The 26,729-nt window shown below is 34.6% G+C and overlaps 1 protein-coding gene across 1 annotated transcript in view; it reads right to left on the bottom strand.

Annotated features, from left to right (window-relative positions):
- Positions 1–26,729, bottom strand: part of Fsip2 (fibrous sheath interacting protein 2) — a 71,280-nt gene that overhangs the window by 21,869 nt on the left and 22,682 nt on the right. The window contains exons 14-17 of the mRNA XM_052726005.1: positions 24,885–24,942; positions 21,485–21,518; positions 10,697–19,649; positions 895–10,202 (exon numbers count right to left, since the gene is read on the bottom strand). Coding sequence (XP_052581965.1) covers positions 895–10,202; positions 10,697–19,649; positions 21,485–21,518; positions 24,885–24,942 — 18,353 coding nt within the window. The remainder of the gene's footprint in view (positions 1–894; positions 10,203–10,696; positions 19,650–21,484; positions 21,519–24,884; positions 24,943–26,729) is intronic.

The following is a 26,729-nucleotide window of genomic DNA, read 5'->3' as shown; positions in this document are numbered from 1 at the left end:
ATGGAAAGACTGTTAAGAGCCACAGGTGGTGGATGGTTGCAAGGCAATGCATCTTCTAGACACAACACAGCAGGTCTGTTATACATATGAACTCACAGAGAGTGTGACAGCATGTACACGTTCAAATCAAACAAAATTTTAGCAGTGAGAAGAGGAAGTAGGTGCACAGTACCACCCCTAAGCAAGAAGCTATTTGCAATTGATAACATGCTGGGAAAGGGAAAATCAGTTTTCTCTAAAATAATGTCACTAGGTATATCAATCATACTCCAGGGCAGGCCTCAAACCCAGGAGTAATTGGCCTACAAAAACTGAACTTTATGTATTTTTGCATGTCCTTTGTTGTTTTGTTTTGTTATGTTTTGTCTTATGATTTCCTTTCTGTTTCTTTGTTTTGATATTTTTCTTTTTTTTAAGAAAGAAGAGAGAGAGGAAGAAAGAATATGAAGTAGGGTGGTGGGGAGGACACAAGATGAATTGGGGCAGGGATATAATTCAAATATATTACATGGAAAAATTTAAATAAAAGTAAGGGAAAATAGTACTGTAGTGCCTTAAATAGATGGCTTTTAATACATGTTCCTATGACTTTCTAAATAAAATTATATTCCAGTCATTCTGATGTCAATCAGTATCCATATTTATTTCCCTGCTTCAAAGAAAAGTAGTTTTAGTGGATTATCTTATAAAAACTAACCTTAGGCCTTTAGTGTGAAATATGGAAATGATATGGCAAGTCCCTGAAAATTCTGACTGTGGAGATGAATCGTTGCAACCAATTCCCTGTTCAGCTAGCAAAATAACAAGCATATGTTTGCATGTAGCTAGGAAAGGAAGGAAATCACAGAACTGGCTCACTGCTTTCCCCCCTTTCTCCATTGTCGTGATGCTTACCTCTAAGGGTTTTACATCCAGTCGTCCTGTCCTATCCAATGAGATGCGCCTTTCTTTCTGTCTTGTTCCTAATTCAGACACATCTGTGGAAGAGTGACCTTTTCCACTTATGGAAGCTCTTCTGAGCTCTGCTATGCTACAACCAGTTCTCTTTATACAGTCCATCTTAAGTGTCTCCAGAGGCTGAGTCTTCATAGAAATAACTGCTAAGTGTTCTGAGATGATATTTGGATCTATTTTCAGTGGTTTATTCCCGACATGTGGAATTATTCTAACAGGAAGTTCATCTTCTAATGCATCATCCGACTCTTTATCGGAATCAGAGTTCATTTGTGCAGCATGCTTTTGTGCCTTTTTAATGATTCGATTTGTGTCTAGATCTCCAAAAGCAGCAGTATAAGAACTTGTTGCACTAAATCTACATGATGAAACATTTGAAATGCCATCAACAATTAAGCTAGCCACTTTCTTAGGGAAGGCCTTCTTTGTACCTTTTATATCACAGGGCTCATTATGGGTTCCAGATTGGTTTATTATATTATCGTAAACAGACTCAATAACCTGAGAAATCATTTCAATGTTTTCTGAAGCTAAAGATTGTTCTTCAGGATTAGAATTCACGAGATTTATATTACTTCTGGAAATTTCAGCTGTTACAGATTTTGTCAACTGAGATGCAATTTTCTTTAACTCAGGCTTTGTTAAACTGTCCATGTCTTTGCTTGCAACACCAGGCTTCTTTACTAGTTTAGCCAAGAATAAGGCCAATGCTTCCTCTAAAACTCTGGAGTCTAACATTAAATCTTTTATGGGTGAAGATTTTTCTTGGGACTTTAGCTCATCAATAATTTTCACCACCTTTTCCATAATTTTGACAGCTTCTAGAGCTAATTCTGAACTTGAAAGTTCTTCCTCTGCTTGAGGTTGAAATTCAGCATTGGAAATCTCCTTCACCATTGACAAACCTATTATGTCAGAAAGGACATTACTCTTACCCATTAAATCTTCTAATACAGATGTAGGAGAGCCAGATTGTTTTAAAAGATTGGCATAAACGGAATTAACTACTTTGTCAATAGTTGCATTGTCAGTTACAGGCACAGGTTCCAATTCCTTGGCAGGTTGTACAACTCTGATCTTACTTTTGGAAAAACATTCTTGGATTGACTTTAATATTTTTGAGGTTATTTTTTGCATTTCAGTTTCTTGAGATTTAGTTCTTTCTGTACGCACTTTTGGAAACCCAGATAAAAGTTTTGATAAGAATTTTACAGCAATTGCTTCTATTATATTATAAGATAGTTTACGGGGACGTGGTGGCTGTGATGGAGTAGTTAAGACAACATTGGTGAGGATATTTTCAACAACATTGTCAACTTCTGCACACTGATATGGAGTCAACTCACCGCCAAAATAGTTCTGCAACTGATTGCCAGCCACTTCTCGAAGAATTAAATCAACTATGGTTTTTGAAAGGAATTTGCATCCACTAACTACACAATTTTGTATGGTTTCCTGTGATCCAAACTGTGGCAAAAGATTATTATAAATTGTCTGAACCACCAGCTGAATAATTTCGTCATCATTTGGGTGCAAAGAGTCTACATACTGTACATTCAAATCTTCATTTTTGGCAATCTCTGCTGCAACCGCACTTACTAGCTTCATTTTAAGGAAGTCACGTTGTGCCAAAAAATTTTGTTGAGATATTTTTGTTTTGACATTGGATAGTTTTGAAAAAACTTTTGCTAAAAGAGCAGAAATCACATCATCTAAAAATTTGAAAGGCAACTTTATGGTGTATGGAGATGAAGTTTGACATTCTTTACTGGCTGTGTTACCTTCTTTACTGGCTGTTTGCACTGCCTTTTGGACCTTTTCCTCAACATCTTTTGATTCCAGAGGCACACATTCTGAAGCTGGTATCTCATCAGAAAATATCAAGTTAAGCTGATGCTGAAAAATTTCATTTATCACTGTGCTAGTTAGTCTTTTTGCTAGTTTTTCACCATTTTTGTTGATGTTCTTGCAAACAGACTCTTGAGATGTACATTCCTTTAAAATATCGCAAACACAAGAGTGAACGATTTTATTGACAATTGATTTTTCAATTGATAGCATTCTATTTATGGAGGGCATCTTGTCAGAAGAGGATTGTTCAACTGTTTTATGCTCATGTGGCAATTTATCCACATTTTTAATATTCATGTTGGATGATGGTTCTTCTGTAGTTGCTTCTTTAAGCCCAGGAGGTACTATATGAGCTGATGAATCTTTGATTGCTTGTGAGGAAATCTCATTTCCCTTATCTGTCCTAAATACCTTGATTTCTGCATCTGAAAACTCCTTCAACATTGAATCAATGAGTTTCATAGCTGTGTCATAAAGTTCACCTTGATTTTGGTCAGCACTTGCATCTGGAGTTCTATCACACGTTTCTGCTTCTGGTGAAGATGTAAATATTAGTTTGTTCACCATTTCAATGATCACATCTTCTAGAAACTTAGCAGAAATGATTCTAGGTTTACTATCTGATGAGGACTCTGGATGGTCTGTCTTACTAGGCTGACTTTTAATCTCTTTCTCTTTTTTTATCTCACTCTCTTCTTTTCTTTTAGTTTCAGCTTCTTCACTTGCTTTCTCTTTAGCAGTGATGTCTCTGTTAACTGTTGGGGATGAATCTTTTGTTGTAACAGGCTGTGCAGAATCTTGAAGTTTAACCAAAGCTTTATCACTTGGGAGGCTTTTGCTGTATATTGGTCTAGAAAAATCCAATGGCTCTTGAGAAGATATTATTAAAACATTGTCATAAATATTTTCAATGACATTTTCAACACGTTCAGTTTCTGTGTATAGTTCCTCATCTATATCTGTTTCAGCTACAGAATGTGTCCTCTCTTCCTTGACTGGCTGTTGGGCTATTTTTAAAGTTTTTTTTGTTATGTTCTCTTTACTCCCACTCTTGGGCTTGTCATCTATTTTCACTAAACTTTGACTAGCATTGTCAATTTTCTTTTTATCGTCTGTTATGAAATCTGATTCAAGTACCTCCTCAGCATTATTATTAACAGTAGCAACTGCAAAATGGGTGTATATTTCAATCATCTGTCTCTGCTCATTGATTAGAACTAAGTTCTCTTTCCCAGTTTCATTACTTTTACATTTGTAACTCAAATTTTGAACCTGAGGATCTTTACTTTTCACACTGGTAGCTGGAGAAGTAGCCTTTGAGGCACTCTCATATTTTAGGGTGGCAGATTTCAGTTTATTTTCATCATCTTTCTTTGTATCTGTGACACCTGTAGTTGATCCTGACATCAGGTTGATGATATTGCTTTTCATGAAGGTAGCTATAGAGTTAATTATTGGATGATGGATATCATCTTTTTTCATTGATGTGTCTTCAGACAGAGCAAGCTGGCTCTGCTTTAAGAGTCTACTAATCTGCATGGAGGTTTGCTGGGGTAGCAGCTGAACTCTTTGGGTGATATTTTCCGGATCTAGAAATGAAAAGAAAGTTGAGCACCAGTCTCCTGAAAATAGTGGCTGAATCTTGAATGCGGAGATTGCCTTCTGGGCTAAAGAGGAAACCATTTCTATAGCAATGTTACCAGTGTCATCTTTCTGAATACCATCAGATCCAAATTTCCCTATGAACTGATCATATACAAAATTAGATATCTCATCAACTGTCTCCTTCCCAATTGGTGGTAAAGAAAATATTTCTTCAGCATGTGGTAAAACTTTGATTTTACTTTTCCTAAATTCCTGTATGAGAGAGTTTGCAAAGTTGATAGCTAAGCTTACAATTTCTGGCTCTGGCATATCCTTTTTCCTAGAATCTTCAGCAAGAGTTGCAAAAGAACAAAATTTGTGAGCTAGGTCAACAATTACATCTTCTAAAAATGCAGCTGAAAATAGAGAAGGCTGTGCCTTTTCTTTTTCAGACTTAGAAACAACAGAAGAATGGCCATATTCAGGTAAGTTACTAGAAGGTGAGTCTTCACCATATAAAAATGGTTGCAAATGATGATCCATGATTGCTTTAATAATGAAACCAGCTATTTTACTGAGAAATGAACCTCCCTTTTTGTGTGCATCTTTCTGTACTTCTGCTTGGAATTCAGAGTTTTTCAAAATATTATTACATACAGAATCAATGAAATTCTCAGTAGTTCCTAATTGCATACTATCTTCATTCTCCTCTGCAGTGGCAAATCTGATCTCATGTTCAGAAATTTCTTTTATAATTTCATCAGTCAGCTTTGAAGCTGCAGCCATGAACTCGTCATCATCATCTGGCCCAACCTCTTTTTCCTTTAGTTTATCTGTTGTATCATCTGAAGGGAAGATATTTACTAAAAGCTTGTAAATCATATTTTCTATCAGAGAACAGGGGAGCACTGTAATGCATGATGGCATGACATTGGTATCCTTCAAGGTGACATTGAGCACATTTTTGATGATATTTTCAGCTCGAGGGAAAGAATAGGAAGAAGGCATTAATTCACCTGAAACTAATGACTGTACCTGATAATCATAAATTTCTTGCAGTAAAAAATGATATAATTTTCCTCCAAAACAAGTAGTGTCATTTTGTATAGTCCTGTGTAGTTGAGTCAGTGATTTATATTCATCTAGTATGTTTTCATAAACTGAGTTGACTGTTTTTTGAACCATTTCTTTATATGTCTCTGAAAACCATAGACTCTCATCCAAATTTTCTGCAAGTAAAATCTCAGATGTAGTGAACTCTAAAACAATTGATTTTACTAATATTGTAACAATATCCATTATCTGGGCTATTGCTTTCTCTGGGGTTTCAGCAGCCAAGGAATCCTGTATGAATGTCTGAAGAATTTTGCATAAAAGCTCAGAAATTACTTCCTCCAAAAAGATAGCTGAGTTCATAATGAAAGACAGTTCTCTTTGCTTAGGGTTTGTTGCCTTCTGCTTGCAAGGTTGAGCAACTGAAGCAGAAAGAAAACTTTTATCTCCTGATAAGAATGACTCTAGATGATGATTGAAGATCTCCTTTATTATAAAACTTGCAATTTTTGAAACAGGTATGCGACTTACACCTTTTTTATCCTTTGTAAGATGCTGGTATAGATTTGAATGAGAAAGATCAGCATAAATGGAGTCAACCATTGACTGTATGTCTTTTTCTGAAATCATACTTTGTTTTTCATTTCCATGTTTTACAATACATATTGCATGTTTTGAAATTATTGACATGATTTCATTTATCAGTTTCATGACTGTGTTACTTAAGTCTGATTGCGGAGTATCAGAATGTTCTACACTGGAATGCGATGGACTTATCTGAGACATAAGCTGAGTGACTATTTTTTCTAAATGAATATGTGAGAGCATAGTAGTATATATTGTTGATGCTTGTCTTCGGAATCTTGACTTGCTGATTTCATAATGGACTCTATTTACCAAAACATTTTGACTAAGTTTGGAATGTAAACTTAAAGGCAGATTTGCTACAAGAGCTGGTGGAATTTGGAAATCAAAAATTTCAGTCAGAATGATTTTGGTTATCCGGCCAGCCAATACCTTTGTGTCATTTAGAAAATCTTTATCAGGCATGGTTCCCATTTCATATTCTTCTAAAACTTTGCTATACACAGTGTTGATAATGTTTTTGAGTACATCTTTCTCTACTGGGGAAAAACACAACCGATTCTCAGCATTCTCTATAGTTGTAATCTGGGCTTTTGAAAATTCCTCTGTTATCCAATATATGAGATTTTCAGCTTTATCAAACAAAACATCTTCTGAATTTCTTGACTCTACTTGTACAATGCCAATCACCCTGTGGAATATTTTGCTCACTACTCCAGAGACCACATCTTCCAAAAAAGTTGAAGAATAAGCACTTGCATAAATGAATGGCTGTCTGTCATCAAAACATTTGCATGGTGATGTAGATATTTGCCTTTTTTCCACAAATGGCTGAAGATGCTGCTCACAGATATATTTAATAATAAAACCTGCCATTTTATCAATGAAAACATCATTAGTTTTTGTGATATTTTGTTCCACTGATTCTTGAGAACTGGAGTTTTCTAAAATATTTGTGAAAACAGAATCAACAAGATGGCAAACATCATCTTCTGAGTAAAAAGACTTGGCTTTATCTTCATCTTTTGAAAATCTAATTTCATGTTGGGAAATTTTTCTCCTAATATCACTGATCAGATTGGAAGCAATTTCATTAAAATTTACTCCTTTATCTTTCAGAGCTGTTATATTTAAAACCATTTTAGGAGAAGGAAAAAATTTAGATAATAGTACTCTGATCATATCTTCTAAAAATGTATATGGTAGCAATGTATTATATGGAGGTAAACTCTGCTTTGACTTAGTAGAATTATCGATGTTACCAAGAATATCATAAACAATATCATCAGCCATTGAATTAGAACAGGGAGCAGCTGACAAATCGCCAGAAAACAGTGGGTGAAGAAGGTAGTCTGAAATAGCTGCTATGATTAATTTGGCTATATTTTCCATAAAAGCTTCACCATTTTCAGACTCATCAATGTGAGGATCTAGCCCATGCTGCTTCAAAACATTTCTATATACTGAGGTGACAAGTTCATCTACAATATCTGCATCACTAAATGGAAAGGACGATTGCTTATCACATAGAATAGGAATCTTAGTTCTGTCCAAATGGTTATTCACTGAGTTTATTATTTTTTGGGTCATATTTTCCAGCTCAATATTAGTATTAGACTTAGGGCTAAAAATCTTTGATAAAACTCTGGTAACAATTTCTCCTACAAATTTATCAGGGTAAATGTGTAAAGGTGATGGCTTCTGGAGTTTTTGAGACTCTACAACTTCATTGAGAACTTGTTTGACCATATACGATACCTCATCCAGTGGAGTCTTGGGGCGAGGCAAAGTCTCTCCACACAAAAATGGTTGAAGGTGGTTTTCAATAATCTCTTGGATAATGAAACTGGCTATTTGATCAATCATAATTGGACTTCGGTTGATTATATTCTTCTGTATTAAATCAAGAGAACCAGACATTTGTATAATATTACTGTAAACAGAATCTACCATCTTTTGAAGGTTTTTATCTGTGTGGAGACATTGATTATCATAGATGGTGAACCAGATTTTATGTTTTGAAATGGCTGACATAACCTTATTTGTTATACAGTTGGACATTTCATCAAAATCTGAAGTCATTAAACATTGTTTTTCTAAAGATGAAGGCTTACTAGGCAGGGGCATAAGCTGAGCTAAAAGTCTTCTGATGACATATTCTAAAAATGAGTGTGGTAACATGGTGCTATAACCTTTTGAAGATATGGGTTCAGAAATAAATTTTCTTAGATTGTTTTGAAGTTTATACAGTATGAATTCAGCATTGAGAGTATGATATGAATTTGATCTGAGCTTTCCCTTGAAGCAAGATGGAAGCTGATAGTCTCCAATCTCTAACAATATGCTATTAGACATTTGTTCAGCTACTGAAGTATTATCATATGGCAGATTACCACCACAGGTTACTTTAAATTCATACTTCTGTAAAACATCATAATAAATGGAATCAACAATCTTAGTAACACATCCTTTATGTGCTGATGGAAAATATAACCTTTCTTCAGGATACCTTAGGACAGTAATTTGAGCATTATTTAAGTCATTCACTACATTGTTCATAAGTGATGTATTTATTTCATTGAGCCAGGTTTCAGTGATGTTTATATTTTTCCTCCACAATGATGTAGATAGCTTAAAAAATAATTCTGAGATTATGTCCTCCAAAAATGTAGCTGAATAAACACCACCATTTGCACCTCTTGGACATAGCTTATGAAAGGCTACTGTGTTCATTCCCCTTGTTTCTTGTCTTTCAGGAAGTAGCAAAGAGAAAGGTTTTACTATATGTTGTTTGCCAAATGATGTTTGCATTTTAAAGCTAGTTGCTTTGGAATTATTCAAGGACTTGGTAAAATAATTATTGTCATAGCTCATGAATCCTACATGGGCATTAGTTTGTCCCAATTCTATTAATTCTCGCCTTTTTGCTTCTGGGGAAAAAGGTTGTATTTCTCTTGTTCTGTAGTTCATGTGTTTGTTTTCAAAAGGAGCTTGTTGAAAACTATGAGATAGCTTATCCATCAAAGATTTAACCAAGCTGTGGGACATAACATCAAGTATACAGTCTGATGATAATAAATCTTGATCCATGTCTCCAAGATTTTCCGAAAAGTCTGACATGTAATCTCCTTGAAATTGTTCACAGTTCATTGGTGCCTTACAATAATCAAAATCTCCACCTTGAACACTTCGAAGTAATTTTACATGTTGACATTCTTCTGCTACTTCACGAAAAAGAGAACTATCCTCAAGAAATGCAGTGCCCGTACATTTTTCTAGAAGTGTTCTAATAAGTTTCTCACACACAATATTGAGGAGAAAAATTGATTTAGGGGAAAGCCCTAGATTATTTGCAAGTATTCTATTACTTTGTTGATTATTTGAGGTGAAAAATGTTCTTGCTGATTTACCAGAACACATATCCCCATCTGGGAAGTCATCTGGTAAAAATAAATCTAAAACAATATTAAAGACTTCATTGATGACTTCTTTGGATTCATGAGATTTTAAGTTACCAACCAGACCATTTAATCTATGTGCTAGGTAATTTAATTTATTTCTTTGAGCAAGGGGATCAATTAGGTGAGAAGATGATTCCCAGTCCCTAGGGCCTATCTGACTTTCCATGGTATTGACTTTGTTGAAAATGGGCACACTATTTCTAAATGTAGAATATGATTTGTTTCTTACATTATTTTCAAAATGATTTATTCCTAGTACTTCCGACAACACAAAAATCACTCCTTTTAAGAGATCTTGAAAGATATCATCAAAGTCAGTAGAAGTCACGCTTGGACAGAACCTGTACTTAGGTTTTATGGGAGTCTGATGTGCCTTGTCAGCAAATATAATGTTATCATTAGAAAGAATTTCAATAATAACTTCAAAAATACTTAAAGCAAGTTCTCCAATGGAAATAGACCTGCTCTTATACACTCGAGAATGTATAGATATATTTTTGTTAGAGATTACTTTTTGGATTTCCCATTCTTTGTCTTTGCTACCCTCTTTGGTGCCATCAGAAATGTTTGAAATTAAGTAGCAGATGACTGACTCAGAGAGATGTTCACAAAACTGATACATTGAAGAATTACTATATATGCTTTTGAGAGGCTGTTTTGAGTCATAATTTTTCTTTGGGAGTGAAGAAACGTGAGACAACTCCTCAGTCGAAACTAAAAGAAAAATGTAAGAAAGAAACAAGCATTTTTAGATTGGATTAGAGGAAATTTAACATATTGGCAATGTATTTTGTCTGTGAGGCTCCTTACTAAAGTAAAAGGTAAAACTTAATGAAAAAAGAAATAGGATTTTCCTTCAATATTTCACAATTGTGAAATCTTAGCCTTAGCCAATATGTTGAGAAAACAGGTTTTCCATATTCAAATCTACAAGTCATAGGTTGATGTCTGCCTTGACTGTATAGTTATGGACACTAAGAGACGAGATTTTTCAGGTTTGGTGAAACATCCTGCCATAGCTCCAGATCTATAGGTCTAGAGGGGAAAAAACCCTGTATCTTTTTACTGAATACATAAAGAGTTAACTTAGTAACATTTTTAAGCATCATGGAAGTTTAAAAATAATCAAATAGTTATTCACGTTTCTAAAGCTATTTTCAGAAAAAACAAATTATTTCAACTTAAAAACTAACTTATCTCTTGCTTACCTGCAGCTATGGCATTCTTCAAATGTGTGATCACAGAAGTAGTAATATGTCTTGCCAACAAATGCATTTCATTTGGACCCAGTTCATGATCAACAAAGGCAATTGTGTCAGTTTCCTCCAAAGTGTCTGCTGTCATTTTGGAGGTTTTATTTTTCCATTTGTGTAATAAAGAAAAATCTTCTTCGAAGGCTTCAAGATCTTCACTTTTTTCTTCATTTATACAGGTCATTCGTTTACACCACATTCTGAGCAAATTTTTCTCATTCTTTTCTCCTCCATTTACCACAGACAAAGGATCTTGCCTTGACATAAAAAATGGTTTCATGGTCTCCAGGCTTTCGTCTGGGTGTGGCTGATGGGGAAAGCCATAGCAGGACAGTACTGTGTTAACAATATTATCTGCAGCTAAACATATTTTGAGTGGGGAAGCATTTGTATTAATTTCATTTGGCTCAATTGGTTTGGTGGTCTCATAATGAAAAACCCTTGGATTTTCACCTTTCCCCATTTCTATGAATGACATGACTTGTCTTAGTGATTCTTCTGTGGAATCATTTGCTTTCTTAAACAATTTCTGTAACATACTGCCTTCAGGAAGAGAATTGTTACCTTTTGTGGCTTCCTCAAAATGTCCAAAGTTTGGTTTCCTTTGACTCTGGTCTTGTGCTTTGTTTCTAGAACATGATGGCACAGCTTTTGAATTGGGCCTTCCCATTGGCTCTGAGCTTATAATACTGTTTTCGACTCGGGAACTGATGTGTGAGGGTGAATTGGATGTGATCCCATACTTTTCTTTTGTATCATCCTCTGAATTAAACGTCAAGCCAGATACACTCCTCTGTGAAGTATTACTTCTCACACTAATGTTTCTCATCTTTGATGTAGGCATTTTCACATGAGATGAAAATTCAACCTGGTTAACAATGTAAACATTCTCAGTTCTTTTGAAATGATTTTTGTTTGGAAGCTTTTCGATCAAAGACTCACTGAAATGAGTACATTGGTCTATCAGTGTACCAATGATCTCACTTGCAGCAATATTCTCTTTCAATATGCTAACTGGATATGGTTCCATTTGGCTTATTTCTTTGTCTAGCTTATTCTTGATTATGCTAAGCATGTCACTGACAGTAGTGACAGAATATGCAAGTAATTCTGAATGGAATGAATGAACCTGTAGGAGTGTGTTCTGTATGTTTTCCTTGGATGCACTAGTACTTGCTTTGGGTTCATCACCAAACTTTCTAAATGGTTGTAACTTTGGCAACATTTTTTTGCTTAATTGTCTCTGTTGCACTTGAAAGAGATTGTCTATGGGCATTTTCACTATTTCAGAAAACTCATATTTAGAGATATGCTTAAACTTCAAGTCCACAAATGACTCTAACATGTTTAAGACTCTTTGTACGATCTCCTGCACAATTTGGTTGCTAGGGCTCGTAGACACTTGATCTTTTGTTTTCATGTTACAGGTCTGCACACCACTGAGGATGTGCTTGCTTGGAACACCATGCTTACTTTTAGCAGCAACATATTCTTTCTGACTTGTCAGCATTCCCTTACTGTCTTGAATAGGCATCTGAGACAAGAAGCACAACTGCAATTTTTCAAATAGCATTTCAACAATTTCTCGTCCAAACATATTGATTTGTGCTTTTGTATCCTCAGCTCTGGTAGATCCACCTTTAGAGCGATCATAGAATCTGTTTCCACAATCTTCAAGTGGTGGTAGATTTATAAGTGAAAGCGAATACTCCAAATCTTTCACTTTAATTGAAATTTCAGTCAAAATGCTTTCAGCTACGGTTAAAAGTTTAGACTTTTCATTTTCTGTATCACTTGTTTCTGCTTGCCATTTGTCAAACATTTTTTTAAATATACCTTCTTTAGGAAAAATCTGTTCTAGCTGTGAGGAAACATTCTCTAAGTAAAAACATGCCTGCTGCTCAGTAGGGGAACCTGCACCCAGATTCTGCTTTGATATGCGAAGATCACCCAGATTTGAGACATTAATTGGAGAAGCCAAATTGTGGTTGTTTGTAGCATACAATTCTTGCAACACTGAATTAACAATTTTACTTGCTTCCAGAATTTGATCAGATGGTAAAGCTTTTGTATTTAACATGGCTCTATTTTGTGCCACTCTTTCAAGTTCTTTCACAATTATTTCCAAAATATCAGTTATTATGTTCTTGGCATAAATTCTTAATTCTGAAGCTGGCAGTTTTGTTTTCAGTAGGGTTTTGGCATCCTCTTTTGGTAGAGTTTGTGGCAGCCCAATGGCAGTTTTGGATCGGTTCTCCCTTGGAATCTTCTCTCCAGTACCTAACTTGGTCTTGCCTTTGGACTTAGTACCACTAATGCCTAGATGTGGTTTTGTTTTAAATTTAGAGAGAGAGGTAATTTTTGACCTTGCTTTTAAACTTGTTTTACAGCCTGGCCTAGGGCTGTTCTTAGGGCTAAATTTAGAATTATGTAGTCTAAGAAGGTACATGTCATCATAACTACCTTCAGGGGGAAATCTCTCTTCGAGATGAAGGGAAACAAAATTTGACAATTTATCAAGAACTATTTGAACTAAATATCTTCCAATTTGCAATGGTGAATAAGGCAAAAAAGTGTTTTCTAACACAAGAGCATTTAAACTGTCAGCATTAGAATGCATTTGTGATACCCCAAGTCTAGGGGGATTACTTCTTTTTCTTGCTGGCTTATTTTCTCTAAAGCATGGTGGTTTTACTGATGAGGTATCATTGTTGTCATACATTTCCACCTCTCTCCTGCTTTTAGTTTTTTTGTACAATGATGTCACAACCACAGAGTGCATTTCTCCCAAAATATTTTCAAGTATATCATTTGATGTGTTGTTAATATAAGACTGAAAGAATTTCTTCTGTGCTATAGCTGATGTTTTACTCTTAGATTTAGACACAATGTAGGGGATTTCATTAAATGGGAGCAAGTGGCCTATGATTTCCATTATGTTTTGACTCACTTTCTTCAAAACCTCCTCTACTGCACTGAATATTTCATTTTTTTCTCTTGGTTTTGATCCTCCTTTCTTAAAAAATATTTCTTCCAAAACAACTCTCTGGCTTTCCTTTTCCAGTGTTGTTTGGTTTTCTTCTAAAGGGTCATTTGTAAACTGTGATAATGTGGTAGGTTTTTCCCTTTCTTTGTATCCCAGCAAAACTTCATTTGATATGGTTAACTGTGAACAGCTAGGATTCTCTGGGGAGGATAAAAAAAAATCCTTTTCTGATCCTTTATTGTGCAAAATATTTAAGATACTATTAACAATTTCACTCACAGTATTTTTTTGAAATAAAATGTTGTTTGAACATGTGTGCACACTTTGTATTTCTAAGTCTAAATCATTTTTAATAAGCTTCAAAATAGCACTGGCAATGAAATCAGCATAGTCCTTAAGGCTAGTTTGTGATAAATGGACTGTGGTTCCAAGATTTTCTCTGCAACTGGCAAAAACGGGTTTTGCAAGCTCTTGGCTAGGATCTGCTTTGGTTGTTGATAATTTTAGGACATTCACATCAGATTCAACTTGGCCTGACTCATGAAAAGTGCTGTCATATTGTTTACTATTTTTAAATTCTGGGATAATAAATACATTTTCTTTATTAGACTGAAAGGTGGGAGTCATTAATGAATTTATTCTTTCTGTGGCAAAAGACTGTAACCGATTGAAAATAGTTTTAGTAATGAAGTTGGCATTTTCCTCGCATGGGTCAAGTGCAGGTTCCCTGGTGTCTTCATTTCTCTTCACAGGCATCTGATAGACATCAGCATAAGCTAAGTTCATATTTTTTGAATGTGAAAAATGCCCTGGTTGTTCCTCAGTTCTTTGTGTTATAAAAAGAGGCTGTTGGCACTGAGGTTTTGGAAACATATCATAGAAGGCCAATCTTGAGGAAGCAGGATCTTTGGCCTTTATGGCAAGCATGACCAAAGAAGTAAGGTTATGAAGCACAATATCCACTATATCTTTGGACACCAAAATGACATCTGTTTTAGGAACTGACACTTTCGGGATAATATTTGTACCCATAACAACTGGTTGTAAATTTGCTTCTGAGTGTTTTCTAGGTATACTATATTGCAGAGTGGGTGTGGCAAATGAGAGATTATTCTGATACATAATATTTTCATAAATATCACACAAGATCCCTTCAATGGTATCTTGAATTTGAAACTCAAGTATTTTTCGATATTCTGTCTTATTGACTAGCCTTTCAATAATACCATCTTGCTGTTCTGAATAATTGTCTTTGTCACAACTGTTTTTGTCACACTTGCTTTTGCTTGACACAATATCGAGCACTGTGCTAACAACCTGACTTGCAATATTCTTGGAAACCACAATGTTATTTGCCAGGGGCAGACTCTCTTGTTCTTTATCTAACTCATGCTTAATGCCTTGTAAAATTTTCCTAGCCACTTCTTTTGCATAAATATTTAATTTGGACAAAGACAGTTGGCACCACGAATCCATCTTTCCTGGGTTGCTATAATCCACTGAACAACTGGGAAATTGCTTATCAGAATATGAGTCTTTGCCTGACAATGCTTTGCTTAATGTTGCCCCTTCCTGCTGTACTGGCAAAGTCACTGGAACTCTGAAGTCGACTTGGGGTTGAAAGAGAGATTCTACTTTGGAAGCTGCAAAAGTTTCTAAATTTTCTAATATTGCCTGCATAATATCTTCAACTACATTTATTTTTGTTTGTTTGTCAACATTCCAGCTCGAATGAATGTCACATGGATTTCCATTTAAGACACTTACAGGTTGGTTTCCTGGATAGGTATGCTCATGAAAAGATACATTGGTTGAAAAGATGATTGTTTCACATCTGTTTTCACTTTTATGTTTTTCTGTCGTGGCAGCTGAATACAGTTTGTGAAATACAGTCCTAACAACATCATTCACCACCTTAGTTACATCTGTGTCAGACACTAAAGGGCCCATCAAAGGATCCATAAATTGAGCAGACACATGAGTAGTTGACACAGGGACATTATAAGGCATACTACTAAAATGAGAGTGTGAGAGAGAAACATTTAGTTGATTGATTAAAGCACTTTGAAAAATTTCATTCAAAATAGTTCTTATAATGGGAACAATTGGAGATTTGTGTGGTTCTTTGAGTTTTACTTCAATTTTGTTCAAGGTTCTTTCTAGAACCCACTGGTCAGTAGAAAAGGTTCTAGTTTCTTCTGTGGGTGATGTTCTATCTCCAATGAATTCTTTATTTTGTGTATCATCATCTAGAAATGACCCTGATTCAGCTCCTCCAGGAAGAAAATTTCCATAAATTGGTTGATATCGATAATTTTCAATGTCTCTGTGCTCAGATTCAGGTTCAGCAAACATATCTGAAGATACTATATCTAAAATTAAATCAACTATATTTGTAAGAAATTGTGTCTCTTGTCGTGAGTTTTTTGTATTTTTCTTACAATCTGATGGGTTAATATTTAATTCTGTTTGAATGGCTTTCAAAATAGCACTTGATGCCTTCTTTGCATGAGTGTATAAAGTAGACAGCAATGATTTATCATGTGAATCTGTGGGAGAATTTTTGCTTTCACAGTCCCAATCCATTTTATTCTCTGTTTCACTTTCATCATTAAGAGCACCAACATTTTCTACATTTCCACTGGCAAATAGTTCCAGTTTAGCAAAAACCATGTTAAGAATATCTGAAGCAATAGTTTTCAGTTTATTTGGGCACATTTCTTTTGAGTTCTCTGTTTTGGGAGACACTGAGAGATCACTTTTTGCTTTATTTTTGGTACTCTCTTTATTATCCATCATCATTTCAGAAATTATATTAGAGATGATGTCGGTGCATTTGGCCATTTCCTCCATAGTTGAAGCAAATGATAGGTTGTCAATGGCAAGTGACTCTGAGAGAGTTTTCAATCCAGAATCTACAATGCTGGTATCTATGTCAATATCACATAGTTTTGCAAGGACATATTCCAGAATTGCTTTGGAAATGAGTTGAACATTAGATAGTGTTGGAGGATCCTTATGTAACTTCTCTGTGTTTTGCTGACTACAAGATGGCTGAGAATCAGGGTGGAAACCCGTGAGTTTGCTTAACATTTCATACAGTGTTTCTCCAATTCGATCTAACACCTTCAACTTGGAACTCTGTTTCAAATTCCTTCCATTAGGGACACTGTGGTGAATACAAGGTGTAGCCAAATATTGTCGAAAAGAATTTTTATCCTGTTTACTTGACAAAATGTTTTGTTTGTTAGCATTTTCAGACCCGCATAACACTGTAGAAACTGCCTTATCTGTAGAGGTTGAAGTATTTGTTTGATCTTCATTTGTACTTGATATCATTTCATAAATATATGCCAGTAATGGACTTGCCATAATGTCATTGAAACTGGTGACATGGGAGTCTACTGCTTTGTTGGAATCAGCAAACAACCCTTTGCTTGAACGACACTTGGTATGATCTGTCTCCCTAGGATCTGGGTTTATCTTGGTGAATTCTAGTTCATTCTGTATAGCATCTAAAACAATGTTGACTATTTTCATTGTGTAAGTACTAAGATGAGAATGCAATGATTTCCCTATGAGTGAAAATTTTTTGCCTGGCTTTAATTTTGGACAAACAAATAACTTCAGACTTTTAAAAATTGTATTAATGATGTTATCAGTAATGTCATTTACACTCTTAGGTTCACATTCTCGAGATCTTAACATGGAAGTTTTTTCAAGCTCTATGTTAAGTGAAGATAAATATTTCATTTTCTTTTCACTGTCAAACCATACTTTGAATGGCATTTTACTTGGTAATTCTGTGGTTGTTTGGGGAGTATCAGAATGATCTAGAGAAGTTTGATGACCTGATGAAATGGCATTTTTAATGGTATTAGGAATGCACTTCGAGGCCTTGTGAAGTATATTTATCACAGAATCAGTTATTTCGTGTGCAAATGCACACATTTCTTTCACAGAAAACATCTCTTCCATCCATTCTTGATCTGATAATCCTTGAGATTTTTCTGAGATGGAAGCAGAGGTTTCTTCACCAATTTTGCTTCCTGGGTGATGAGATGAAACAGAAGACATATCCTTGAGCATCTCTGTTAAAATGTGTTGAACTATGTTTTCTGAAGCCTTTTGTATTTGATGCTTTTGATCTTGGCTGAAAACTGAAGCATCATTAGTCAAGCAATGTGTTGTTTTCATAATGTCTTCACTACTAAGAGATAACTTCAACTTTAATCCGCTGTCATGAGATCCAACTTTGCTTTGAGGAGTAGGTTTTGTTGGTAGGTTATTACTCCTTTTGGATTCCAAACAAGTGTCTCTCCTTGTAGGCCAATAATTAGGAATCTGCACTTGCGGTTTTATTTTTTCATCACTGAAGGATGAATCAAGCACACTTCTCACAAGGTTATCTATTTCCTCATCATCATCTTCAGAATAGAGAACCATGCCTGGGACATTAACAGGAGGAAATGGTCTTTTAGTTCTAAGACCATTAAATGAGCTAGTGCTAGTGAGTCTATACTTCTCTTCAGCATCAGGAAGATTTCTTACTCGAGGTTGTCTCTGTTTTTTAACACCTGCTTTTGCTGGCCCCTGATGAAGTTGAGTTAAGATATCATCCAGTAGCTGAAGAAGTACTACTGTTTCTTCAGATGCAATTAGTCTCTCATTATTAAGTTCAGTTTGTACATAGCCTAGTATAGTGCTTATTGCTTCTTCTACATAACCAACTAGAGAGGACTGTGAAAAAATATTTGATATTAAGTTTTGCATTTCCTCTTTCACAATTAGATTAGCAGCATCAGATTCAGGACTAGATTTCTTTTGGTCAGTTTTTTGAAGAAATTTATCAAAAATTGGCTCTGTCTTAATTTGTTGGTGGAAATGTTTAGTTGTGTCTTCAAGAGGAAGCTCACTTTTCTTATAAGATGCAAGAGTCATCAACTTGTCTAAAATGGCATGTACCATCTCATCTGCAATATCACACATTGGCTCCAAGGTAGAAGTCAGTGTATCTTCTGAAGGTTTTGTATCTAAGGATGAGAAATATTCAGTACTACCTGAGAAACTTGTTTTAATATCAACTGTCAAATCTTCTTGTGAAAACATTTGCATACATTTTTTCTCAACGGAGGACTCCAGTTTCTCCAGCATATTTTCCACAATCTCTGAAGCTACTGAGCATATGTCAATATTTGAGAGCAAGTCTTCTCTCTCTGTATCACACTGGTCAACAAAAACTTCAGCAGTCACAGAAGAAAGAGAAGGAATGGCCTGGGTTAAGTCAGACATTATTTCTTGAAAAATACTTTCTAAAATAATTTGTGTTTCTCCTTTCAAGTGACATTTAAAGTTTACAAAAACATTCTTTAAATTTTTCATCTGATCCATGGCCTTTGCTTTTTTGTCACATAGCAATGAAATCTCTAAAGTATCTGTTTCTGTGGTAACATCTTTAGATTTTTTGGTGTTTGTTTCTAATGTCGTTAAAAGGTGACTATCAGATTTACTACTTCCTATCTTAGGAAATGGATATTCCAAATTGGTTTTGTTGTAATTGACTTGTGAAGATATAGATTGTTCTCTCATTTGATATGTTGTGCCAGTAACTGTTCTTGCCACATGTGCAGAAGGAGGTTTCAAAGGTGTGGGTGGTTTCTTCACTGACCTGTCACTGGCAAATACACATGGATCTGCTTGAAATGCTTTAGGTATGTAGCTTCTGTATGTGAAGCCCTCACTGCATGTACTACAGAAACTTGAACTATCCGAAGAAAGGTCTGAGTCATCAGACACTGGGTAAGTATGACTCTGCACTCTTTCTTCATATTTTGTGATGGCTGGATATAATATACTGGTTACTGTAGCTACAACCCACGTCATTATATTTTGAATTATGCTATTTAGTTCTTCAGAAGTTACCTAGAAAGTGATAATCAGATAAAAATTAAGTCATACAAATATTTCTTCCATATTTGGGAGATATAGGAGTAGCATTCAATTTTTTATACTAAACAATTATATAATAATTATACATAAGTAGAATACCAGCATGATTTATAAAAAAAAATGAAAGAAGGAATCTATTCAGAATTTCAGACTGTTTTTAGCTGGTTTATTTCATACTAGAGAAAAAATATTTTGAGCATTATATTTCATTTTGTTTATATGCCTTAAGAAACTATATAAATTATTTCCCAACATTCATAATTTGGGTCAGTAAGTTTAAAATTGCAGTTATCAAATTGTTATTTAGTCATATCTCATGAAAAGTTTTGAAAAAACCCAGTGTGGTATTCATAAACCTGCTATATATTTTGAAAACTGATTAAATTATTTAAAATTATTTCTCTAAACAGATATAATAAACGTATTTTGGAGTCTTCAGAAGTATTTATCTAGCTTCTATATGGTGATGAAAAATAAATCATCTTCATGACTATTCCATGCTATAACAGTATGCACACAGTCTGTTTTCATGGAATACAAAAATTAGTGTATTTTAGATTGGCTTTGTAGCTAACATGACTTATCAGAACAAACTATCTATGAAAGCATAAAACAGATGAATGAAAATATAAGACATGACAGAAAGGCTGACAGGTTGTTTCCATTCAAAATATACCTATGGTAAACAGAAATTGCTCATGTTTTAAGTCAACATTACAAGAAAATCTAAGATCTGTGTAACACCCTCTCTGCTGATCCATTTTGAAGCTCTTAGGGAGCACCTAATGAAAATCCACCAGGCTGTTAAAATTTACCCAATTTTTAAAAATAGTTTTTCACTACTATGATAGATGATGGCTAGTGCTTTGATAAGCACAGATTGAAATCATATAAGTATAAAAGTCTTATTTATATAAATATATCTTTAATTGAAAATTCTAATAATAAGTCATAAATTTTAAAGTAGGAGATAATTATTCTAAATGAACAATACTGAATGTACATATTGAAATATCCAAAATATTTTTTATACAAGATATAATGAACAACGGAACCATACTGCTGTTCATAAACTAGGTGAAGGATAAAGCATTTCCAATTGTAATATAAAAAAGAGGGTAACTCCTAAAGTTTTGAATGTAACAAAATGAAGTTAAAGGAATCTTAGTTTTTCAATTTTTTCAATTATGATATTAAACAGAGAAACATTCCTTAAATTGAAGCTTTGTGTGTGCTTCATGCCTTATTAACTGAGCAAGATTCAATGAAAGAAGGCCCACTGCTGTTATATTTCTCAAGGATTAGACAGAGTTAAATGTTTTTAAACTATGCCATCTTTTCTTTTCCTGCTTCAAGTCTCAGCTCACAGGTGAGCAAGTACTTTTGCCTGTGATCTTTGGTAGCAGGTACTTCCCACAAGAGTTGCTGGAGACAGATTCAGGTATCTCAACTCATTTTCTACAGAGTTAGACATCAATATCTGCAAAGCAATACTGATTAATAATATCTCACGAGGGATGAGATTCCATTATCTCATGCTGCTCATCAAAGCTAGGTCCCTGAATGTTTACTCCATTGGTACACCCAAGAGGCCTTCCTAAAGTATCAAGAGTATTTTTTTGATAACAACTTTAGACTACAAGGAAACTATTGAAATTATCTAAAAGTAAACTTCCATTACAATAAAAGGCATAGGATGTGAACAACAAATATCAGTAGATGATTATTGATATCTGATTTACATTTTTTTCTAGAATGGCATATGGTAATTAATATACTGTCTTATCAGTTAACTTTATGATACATACTTTATATTGCAAGCAGTTTTGGAGATTTTGTTGCCTGTAAAGTTAAGAAATAGTTATGATTTAGTTAAGTTAGGACAAATAATTTATGAACATACTTTCAAAATTCATATTATTTATTATTTCTTTTTTATAAGAGGTCTTCTACATAAATACAAAACATCCTAAACTTTATTTTGTTGTCTTGAATGTTCTACTTAATGTTCTGCTAAAATAAGGGCCTGTAGACTCAAAATTTTGCTTTGTTCACTCAGGAGAGTAGAATCACAGTACGCAATATTTCACATAAACAATGCATGATTCTGGTGGTTGGAACTCTGATATACCTTTGACATGTCCATTTTACGATTCTCTGGAGAGTGACACAGGATAAGAAAGGAAGGAACGGATGATTACTCTATTCTATCTGCTAATAGAGCTGATGGAATAGTAAGTTTTCTGATCATAGCTCTCTGGTAATCTTCTATCTGCATTTTAAGATCTCAACCTCATTGTGCTACATCTCACAGCAGAAAGAGAGCATGCAGATTTCTATTCAGTAACTACTGGATAGAATCCTGGGTTTCTGACTACTTTCAATGCTAACTTCAATCATCTTTGTGTAATAATGTGATGGACACATCTTTTCATGTGTTGTAATTAGATTTACTATTACATACTAATGAAACAAAGGGTAGTTTTATGAATTGTAAAACAGTATAAGAACTCAGTAATTAAGAATTATGGTAAATAAGTCTGAAAATTGAGTTCTGATTGTCCCAAACACAGACTATTTAAATGCCTATGCTCTTCCACTTCCTTAGTCAAGTTGGCACTCTTTTTAATTTTCTTAAACCTATACATTCCAAAATCATTTTTTTCACAAAAATCTAAAACAAAATTTTGAAAAAAAATTTAAGCATTGCAACTTAATTGTGCAGAAGCAAAACAAAACACTTCAGTTGTAGCTCAGAACTCGGTTTGGGAAGCTGGCATTATGGCTGGGCTCTCAGCTGGAGGCTGAGGTAAGAAGATTGAGTTCATGAGCTACCATGAGCTACCATGAGCTAGGCTGGGACTATGACAGGAGAGGAGAGAGGAGGAAATTTAGAGAGAAGTAAGAGGTGAGGGGGAGGCTTGAAAAGAGAGTAAAGAAGTGGGAGAGAGGAAGGGAGAGGTAGGAAACAATGGTCTACAGACTAGAACTTTTCTCAGATCTAGTTTGTTAAATCAACTCAAAGTTCCACACTTTACTTCTTTTATTTATTTATTACTTTGGATTGTCTAAATTCAACTTTATTTTTTTTCTCTCTTAAGGCATAGAATAGAGTCCTACCGCTCTCTGCACTGACAGTCTGCCATATGTCCAAACAGGCAGCAAAGACCTATGAAAGACCTAAAGAAATAGATGAAAAGTTGGTCTTAAGTATTGACTCTATTAGCTGCCAGCATAGCTCAGTGAGTGCTGCAGTGCTTGCCTAGCATGGAGGAGGCACTTCACTAAATCCCCAGCACCCTCCAAAGCAACAATTGTTTTTTAATGCCAGCCATAAGAATAAAAATAACGGAAGTGTAAAGACCTCCAAAAATTTATTCTTTTCATTGAAGAAATGGACACTAACTAAAAACAGTCAGGACCGTAATTCCACAATTCTTAAAAAAAATGAAGGCTTGCACTATTTCATACATATTTATTTCAGAAAGATATGAATATAATGTAGGGAGTTTTAAATTGGTCTATACTGCTTCCTTAAAATAATTCATCATAATCACAAGGAATTAATTCTGTAAATCTTGATATTTACCTAACATCTGGCATTGTTCCTTAAACACAGTGTGTTCTCAATATATGCTTGATAAGTAGGTTTTAAAGATGTGCCTACCTATATCCAATCTCAAATGAAGACCATTATTGAATGGTTCTTTGCCTTTAGTTCTAACGATGTATTGCTAACAAAGTAATTAATTATATGCTAATTTGATCACAATATTATTGTCCCAAACTATTGGATTAATAAACAATTAGTACAGGTTCTAAACTATAATCTGTATGGCAGAGGATTTCAAACTTAATTGTCTAATGCTTAGTTTTTACAATTCTCCTCCCACTGCTAACACAATTTATCTCAATTCTCTGTCATGAATTTTCATTTTTACATTAGCAATCTTTTGCATTTATACTTTTAAAAAGGACAAATAAATATTTGAGGGAGGTGAAAGGTGGTTGACATTAGAACAAATGTAGGGTCCCTATGGTAAAGTATTTCATGATACATAGTTAAATTGGTACGTGTGATGAGCAGGGTCTGACCAGACAGTAAAGGGGGTTATAATGTTCTTCCTTTAGCACTTATTTATCCCATTAAAAACAAGTAATCATTATCCTCACACGGTAGGCATCTTTCCTCCTCATTTTGTTTGGATAAGACTCATTCTTTCTGGCTGTAACACAGTGCTATGCATTCTGTGAACATTCACTGAGTTCTACTTATTAACACCCATCAACCTCACATTGAAACTCTTCATGGACAATACTTAGTCTGAACATGAAAATTATTTGTCATCAGTGATCTTTTCTTTTATATAGCCATTTACACAGGAATCTAGGTTTGTAAAGTGTGTAGTTTGGTTTGTATTTCATTTGCTTTGATGGTTTCCTTTTAAGGTTTTAGCATTGGGTCACTGGGAAGACAGTCTTTTGTAAATAGCTTGCTGTGCATGAGAACTGGGTTCCCATCCTGATCACACACATAAAGGCTGCATTAGGTTCAGATAGAGACTCTGCCTAATAAAAAATAAAATATCAAAGAGAAGATAAAGACAACCAGTAATGTTGACTTCTGTCTTCTGTCTGTGCACACATGCACACACAGATACTATTCCCATATAAACATATTTTAAAAGATCACAATGGTTCTAAAACAGTAGCTGGTTCTTTTCAAGTTGAAAAAAATGCTAAAATATCTGTTTCCCAATATTTGTTTGAGAAATGAAAAAATTTTGCTGCTAAACATCTCTAAAGGTTTCAATTTCCAACATGAGTATTATTCTGGACAACACTGCAAATTTTTTTAAGAAGGAGAAAGATGATCAAGTCATTGAAATGGTATGATGAACTATTTTATCATCCATTAGAAGCCAATAATCTCAAAAGTCATAGGTAAATATTTCAAAGAGAAATACAAAGAAACCCTGGAAAAAAGGGCAAAGATCATGGGTACAGAGAGCAAAGGACTGGATAGAAGGAAGGAGGATGGCGTTCACTATGTCTACAATTCAAACTCAGTTTTGAAAGTTTTTAAGCAATGACTTTTCAGCAAATCTAAGTAGAACTACAAAAATGGGAAGATTTCACATAGTCATGTACTTAAGCAATTATCAAAATATGAATACATGATTCCATGTTAATAATTTGGATACTTACATATTCGAGTAAACAGGAGTAGAAAAAATACCCGGGGGTGGAGCACCACCCTGAGATCCTAAGTATCAGGAAAAGAAAACTATAGTTTATATTCATTCTCAGTAATTTTTAAAATGGCAATATCATTGTCAAATAACCTATTCTCACTTGTAACTGACTTGTTCCCAAGCTTTTCAGGACTTTCATAGCACCTTCCAAAGTTCTTAGTGCACAGTTCAATATACTGTAAAATCTGAACTCTGTATCTACCTCTCCAATGCTTCTAGATGCCTAGGTCTTCTGCATGTATTATAGGGCCTACAGACATAGAGTAAAATTTAATGTCCCACTGTAACATGCTTTCTATGCCTGTGGACTATTACTTTGGCCATTTCCTTTGGAGACTTTTTATTTATACTTCTTATTTTTAAAGGTTTTGCCAAGTCTGTGTTAAATCTTTTGAAATCTTTCATTGAAACTCACATAAACAAATAGATATCCTTCCTTAGAATTCTAAAACACTCTACAATGCTCATATTAAAAACTTAAAAGGGGCTGGAAAGAGGAATCATAGGGTAAGAGTATGTACTACTCTTATAGAGAACCCAAGTTCATTTGCTGGAAGCCATGTCAAACAGTTTACAGTTTTGAAACACCCTCTCTAAAGGATCCAATACCATTCTCTAGTTTCTTCAGACACCTGAACTTGTGCACATGCACACACAGACATACACACAAATAATTTTTAAAAATAAAACATGTATTAAAATAAAAAATAGAAAACTCATTCCTATAATCACAAGTTTATTCATATATCTTAAAAATGTAATAGCTGAAAAAGAAAAAAGAAGAAAAAAGAAGAAAAAAATGTAATAGCTTTACCACAATATTCTCAGCAATACCTAATTGGAGTATATTATTTGGTATATGCTTTCTTGGCACTTGATGTTCATCAATTTGTTATTTATCTTGTTCCATTGAAATGTCTGACTTGACTTAGTATATAACACAGTGAGATTCTGCCTCTGACTGTGGTTAATAAAGACATAGACAAGGCCTTTCTGCAGAGCATCTCCACTGCTTTACTGGATAAGATGTGTAGATTTATGTATGTCAATTACACAAATAAACAGGAAACAAAAGTCGTAGAATGGACTATCAAGAAAAAATTTGTGTTTTTATTTAGGGTCATTTAAAAATCAATTTAATTAGTGACTATTAATTTCTCAAATAATGAATAACAATCATATATATGTAAACTATTTAAATTCTGTACTTTTTTGGTTTTTGTGGATATGTTTTCATATCTTTGGTTTTGGAGAAGAAACTGAGATTAGAATGCACAGAAAAAAGTCACACATGCTGGCATGTGCTTATAAACCCTTTGCTAGGGAGATGGACTAAGGGAGATGCCTTGAACTTTATGGTGAGTCTGCTTAGCCTGTTTCTCAAATACCAGGCCAGTGTGAATCCCTGATAAAAAAGATAATGCAACACACACACACACACACACACACAGAGAGAGAGAGAGAGAGAGAGAGAGAGAGAGAGAGAGAGAGACACACACACACACACACACACACACACACACACACACACAAATAAGCAATATGAAAGTTTTCATGAACAATAATCATTACAGCAAATCACTTTTCTGAATGGGCAGCAAGTAATGATTGACTGAGTCAATTTCTCAAGCCCAAGAGCTGAAATTAAGACACTGGGTCCTGTTTCAGGTTGGGTAGTTTGTTATAGGAACAAAAATGTACTAATACAAAGAAATATATGTTGATGGGTAAGTGGATTACCAACATTGGTGTATAGAGTTATCCCTTGGTATCTTTAGGATATTGGTTTGAGGATCAA

The sequence above is a fragment of the Peromyscus californicus genome, unplaced genomic scaffold, assembly GCF_007827085.1.
Source record: "Peromyscus californicus insignis strain IS unplaced genomic scaffold, ASM782708v3 Scaffold_7__1_contigs__length_154581171, whole genome shotgun sequence".
Taxonomy (NCBI): Eukaryota; Metazoa; Chordata; class Mammalia; order Rodentia; family Cricetidae; genus Peromyscus; species Peromyscus californicus.
The sequence above is the reverse complement of the archived record's forward strand: the minus strand, read 5'-3'. Positions and strand labels throughout refer to the sequence as shown.